At 33.1% G+C, this 5730-nt stretch overlaps 1 protein-coding gene across 11 annotated transcripts in view; it reads right to left on the bottom strand.

Annotated features, from left to right (window-relative positions):
• Positions 1-3929: 3929 nt before the first annotated feature.
• The window catches only part of LOC119596409 (protein YIF1B-B-like), a gene marked incomplete at its 3' end in the record, with an annotated part of 9122 nt that continues 7321 nt past the window's right edge, over positions 3930-5730 (bottom strand). For 6 of the 11 annotated variants that reach the window (XM_037945650.1, XM_037945651.1, XM_037945644.1 and 3 more), the window contains 4 exon segments: positions 3930-4066; positions 4198-4380; positions 4659-4795; positions 4903-5085. In XM_037945650.1, coding sequence (XP_037801578.1) covers positions 3930-4066; positions 4198-4380; positions 4659-4795; positions 4903-5017 — 572 coding nt within the window. 11 annotated transcript variants of the gene reach the window in all.

Here is a 5730-nt window from a genome sequence, read left to right as displayed (position 1 = left end):
CGCCATGGAATCAGCTATTTAAGCAACACATAATCCACCAAATCAAGACAGGTGAAATAAATCATGGAAACTCTTGGAGAATAGGCAAATCACGACACTCTGGAGAAGTTTGTGTGACAATGCCCAAAGAAATCATAACCACAATGGATAGTCAGTCAGAAGTGAAGAAATGAATTGAAGATAGTCTGCATGCAGGCATCACCATCAGTTTGGAGGAAAAATTGATGCTGTCGAACATGATGAAAAGGATAGACGAATAACACTGAATCAGTAGCACGGGCACCAAGCTCACTCGTGGGGTCCATATTTTGTGCCCAGATAACAGCAAACAAGGGGATACTTCATGGTATCTGTTAAGTGAAGATAAATTAAAAATCTCAGTGAATAATATGATAATTATTATATATAGAAATGATATATATATATATATATATATAAATATATATATATAATATATATATATAATTATATATATATAATATATATTATTATAATATTATAATATTAATATATTATTATTATATAATATATATATAATATATAATATATATATATAATATATATATATATATATATATATATATATATATATAATATATATATTAATTATATTAATATATATTATATATATATAAATTAATTATAATTATATTATATATATATTATATATATATTATATATATATTATATATAAATATATATATACATATATATAATATATGTGTACACACACACAAACACGCACACGCACACATGAACGCACGCACGCATGCACACACACACACACATATATATGAAGGAAATAAATACACTGATACATACTCCTGTCTTCACAAAACTGAAGAAACAGCAAAAATATATAAATAATCTTATCCAACAAGCACTTTCATATCTGAAATTGTTTTTTCCCTAGGAACTACTGTATGTAATGACATTACAGTATCTAATATATCAGATGAATCAAATACTAAGCCGAAGTGGTAAAGATGTCAGTCACACACATAATTTATACTCAAAAAGGCATAAAGGTTAAAGAACTAACAATTTCTCAAATGTACAAATCTCAAAATATTTTGTTAATCACAAACAAAAGCTGCTGAAAGTACAACTACCAAAATATCTTCAAATGCATTACTATACAATCATGATGCAAGTAATATTAGATAGCAATATGTTATTTTGCTGTTGTGTTCTACTATTGTATGTGTGGTTACTACAGTGCTTAGGGAATGCATAATCAATACATTTCTGTTAGAATTCACCACAATACAATACAAGGTATGATTAATAATTACTTCAACAGAAAACCACTGCATACAAGAAAAACTGATCAGAAATGTATGATTCATGCAAAACATTTACACACAGCTATGATGTTACCTGATGTTCTTCACACTGCAGTCCCGGCAACTGTGCATAAAATCATCAGAATATTATGTGTGAGCCTCACTACACAAGCTTTGCATGTGTTATTACACTGTAATCTGAGAAAAGTCTAACACTTTATCTCAAATATCTCATCCTGTTTATCTAATTACACTAAAAAGCTATTCTGTGTACTTTTATAACTTATCTTTTATTTCTCTTTTATTTATTTTCAGGTTGTTTTTCAGAGTGGTCTTTTCACAAGCTCCTCTGTATGTCTCGTACAATATTCTCTGAAGAAGCAATACAGCAAAAATAACTTTGGGTGTAATTGTGTTTTGCTGCTCTTTCCTTCTTTGTTTGTTTTACATGGTGTAGCAGTCAATACCAATATCTCAAAGCAATAAATTGCTTCCACTTATTTCTGTTTAACCCTTTTAGGTTTTGGCCACTTGAATTTTTTGTTTGTACACTGTGCACCTCACCACTCACTTTGCAATTATTCAATTTGAATGGGCATTATATAATGCTTAAGCCTTAACCCTTTGCCGACGGGTGGCATGTACGTACATGCCATGGCATGGCTGGACTATCTGCCGGGGGCATGTGCGTACATGCCATGGTGTATGTATGGACATGCCGAGTTTTCTTTTATTACAATCATGGCAAAATATTATTTTTCTGCCACTGAAAATGTGATTAAGTCATTTTTAACACTTGCTCATTTTTACTATACAAACAAACAAACAAACAAAAACACAAACAAACAAACAAACAAACAAAAAAAAAAAAAAAAAAAAAAAAAAAAAAAAAAACTATTTCAACTCCATGATACCACACACTGCTTATTTTATTCAGACTATAGAGCGAATAATGATCAACTATGGAGTCTATAGAACAACAAAAATATCCTTCAGTATTGATTTATCAGGAAATATGGCAAATAGAGACTTTAGAAAATAATGATAACTGAAAATACAACATATGCTCGAAGTATTACGCAAAAACTGCAAGGGATGCTGTTATTTGGCATGAGCAGTCGCGCATGCTAGGGCAACGATATAAGCCCCTGGCAGTGGGGCCCGGGCCACTATGAATACTACCCGTTGGGAAAGGGTTATGCCTGGTATGTTTAACAATGGTACAAAATATTTTCTTTAAAGCTGTCAGCATCTGATACATTGAGTACTACATGACATCACACTTCATTATTGGAACCTGAACAGATACACTGAGTACTAAACTGAACAGATACAAACTTTACATTACTGGAACAGGAAAGGGTCAACAATATAGCAGAATATCAAAATATCAAAACACTTTGCACTTAGAGCATTCAACAAGAAAGAAGGACCAAAGCTCATAAATGACACTTATGTGATATATTCCTATGATATACCCAAGCATGTACATAGATGGATGATGTAAAGGAACTATTCATGAAAAGTAAACCTTCAGTTTACACATATGCGTATTAACCCAAAGTCGCCAGGAGTGGCATGCATGTACATGCCCACTGTTAATTTACTTTAATAATTGTCTCTACACACAGATGGCTAACAAATACTAAGTCATCAGTGGGCCAATAACGAGTACTACGTATCTCACCTGTTTACCCTTTCCCTTGAGTTCCTTGATTTTCAGAAATATTCTAAAGTTGTTTCCACTATTCTTGAAATTAAGATTTAAAAATATTTGAATAAAATATGTTACCTAACAACAGACAACAAATAGTGGCCTTCCAGGCAGATACTTTACTAATGATTCTAAACTTTTGTTTTAAGGACTAAAATATTTATTTTGCATAAGAAAAATTTTAGATATGTAAATATACATTATAAATATACTAACAACTTATTAAGGAAAATTTGTCACAAATTTTCTAGAATTTGGACATTCATTTACTGGTACTTTTTTACTCTCACAGTAACATTGCTCTACAGAAAAAAGGTATGAATGAGAATGAATATCTTCACAGTGCAAGAAGTGTACTTGATGCATTATATATTCATCAGAAATACATGTATTTCTGATGAAGATATAATAAAAAGGGCTTTCTTGCCTTGCGTATATATTCATTCTCACTTATACTTTTCTTCTGAATTTGTTGCCAGGAACACTGCTTAATATTTCCTTCATAAAATAAAAACAAATACAATTTTTTTTTTCTTTCATTTTTTTTAGTTTCTCTGCATTCCTTACATATGTATGATAGTAAGAGTGGTAATGAAGCTATTTGCATTTAGCTATGAAAAGAAATGTAAGGTACTATGTTAAGAGCAGCAATATCTACAAAAGCAATAATCTCTTTAGAAAAGAACACCAATAGATCAAAACAAAGCATATTCTGAAGGTTAAGAAATTATAATGGAACAATAACTCTTCTCTAAATGAACTGCATATATACATAAATAATGGAACAAAAAAGAATATGGAAAATGGATTTCATAAAAAAAAAAAAAAAAAAAAAAAAAAAGTAATCAGCACAAAAATACATTACTAAGTACATGAATCATGGACAATTATATATACATAAACACTAATCTTTTACACCTGACACTCACCTCTCCTGAAGGCCAAGACAGAGACCAGCCACTAAGATGTAAGTTACAACAGCCATTAAAGGAATATACAAGTCTGGAGCATTGATCTCATAGCGGGGTTGCACTGGCTCCTCTTGGTTGTAGCGTACACTCCAGTCCTGCATTTATATGTGGAAAAGCACAACAGACTAAAACATAAAAATCAAAAGCAGAACAGAAATTGTAAATATATTATTACATTTTCCATGCCAAGGACGTCTGAAAGCAGTGTCACAAAATGACAACTTACCGAGTGTGTAAAGGGGAAAAACAGTAGTTGCAGCTTCTTCATGACATAGCGTGTGTCGACAGCGAAATAATACTTTATTTGGGTCATGGAGACATATTTCTCCAACTTCTTGTCCACATACTCTCGCCCTTGACCCACCAAACTCTGGCCATACTGCATGGCCATATTAGCTACCATAGGATCCTAAACAAACAAAATTATCAGCCATCTGTCTCAGCACTGATTCCATATCTGAACATATATTTGAACAAATGTATCACACTAATGCTGTAAGTTGATGTTGAAGCTGATGCTGGTAATCAGAAAGAAAATCATATCATGACTGTGATGATGATCATGATTGATGATTGATGACAGATGATGATGATAATAATAATGATAATGATAATAATAATGATAGTGATGGTGATGATGTTGATGATATTGCAATAAGTAAATGAAAAATGCAGTTTCAATCTTACCTGGAAAATCTGTGGTCCTGGCATACCTGGGTACTGAGGGTATCCTGCCCCCCCTTGAGCATTACCACCTTGAGCTCCTGAAGGCGGTGGCCCACCCCCTTGGGGATACCCATAGTTATTCCCTCTGTAACCAGCTGCTTGAAAACAAAAGGAAAACAAATGAAAAAACCGTAAATATTAGGCAGACCTCCCAGAACTTCACATCCAATAGTTTTAGAGCAGATAATCAAACACTTATCCTCACCTCCCTCACCTTGGTTTCCATATCCATAGTTCTGACCACTGGTATCCTCAAACAGCTGTGGCGGAGGCTGCTGGCCTTGTGGCTGCCCATATGGGTCATAATGATTGTCGTACATACTGCCCGTGTTGGTGGTAGGTGCAGTCTCAGGACCACTACCAACTACCCTACGGCCACGGACCTGGGCTGAAAGGATTGCTTGTTAATCTAATATTCAAGTGAAGATCTTGATTATTATGATGCTTTGGCTGAAGAGGATTCCTACTTCAGTAAGAGGTATATCAGTAAAAATCACGTGCTGAATATTTATGTTATTTTTTTATTGCAAAGGTGAGGCTGAAATGAACATTTTTCAAAAGTCAATAAAAAACTGTTATGTTTAATAAAATATCAGTTTTAAATTGTCAAGAAACAAAAACTAATATATTATCCAGTAAGAGTATTTCACTCATGTAATGAGCATGCTTAACCCCTATGATCCAGATGATGTGACCATCAAGGCATAAAAAAATTTGGCTTGAGGGACTGGTGATGTGAACATGGCATAATGGGAAAATTTGGCTGAGGGCCAAGGTGACTGGAACTTGGCTGAAGGCTGGGTGACAACAAGTGTACAAAGCTCTTGGAGGATGAAAAGATTCAGTGGGCATTTAGGAAGGGATTTTTGCATCAATAAACAAGTGTGGAATATACTTCCATGACCTATAACTGGAAGAGCACTATCTCCATGCTCAGGATTGGAAGCACAGTTTGTATTACAGAAAATTGAATATTATGAAAAAAAAATTTACATAACACAAATAACAAAGTGTTACTTATTGTTGTTATAAC

Source organism: Penaeus monodon, chromosome 37 (genome assembly GCF_015228065.2).
Source record: "Penaeus monodon isolate SGIC_2016 chromosome 37, NSTDA_Pmon_1, whole genome shotgun sequence".
NCBI lineage: Eukaryota > Metazoa > Arthropoda > Malacostraca > Decapoda > Penaeidae > Penaeus > Penaeus monodon.
This window is presented reverse-complemented; position numbering and strand designations above follow the sequence as displayed.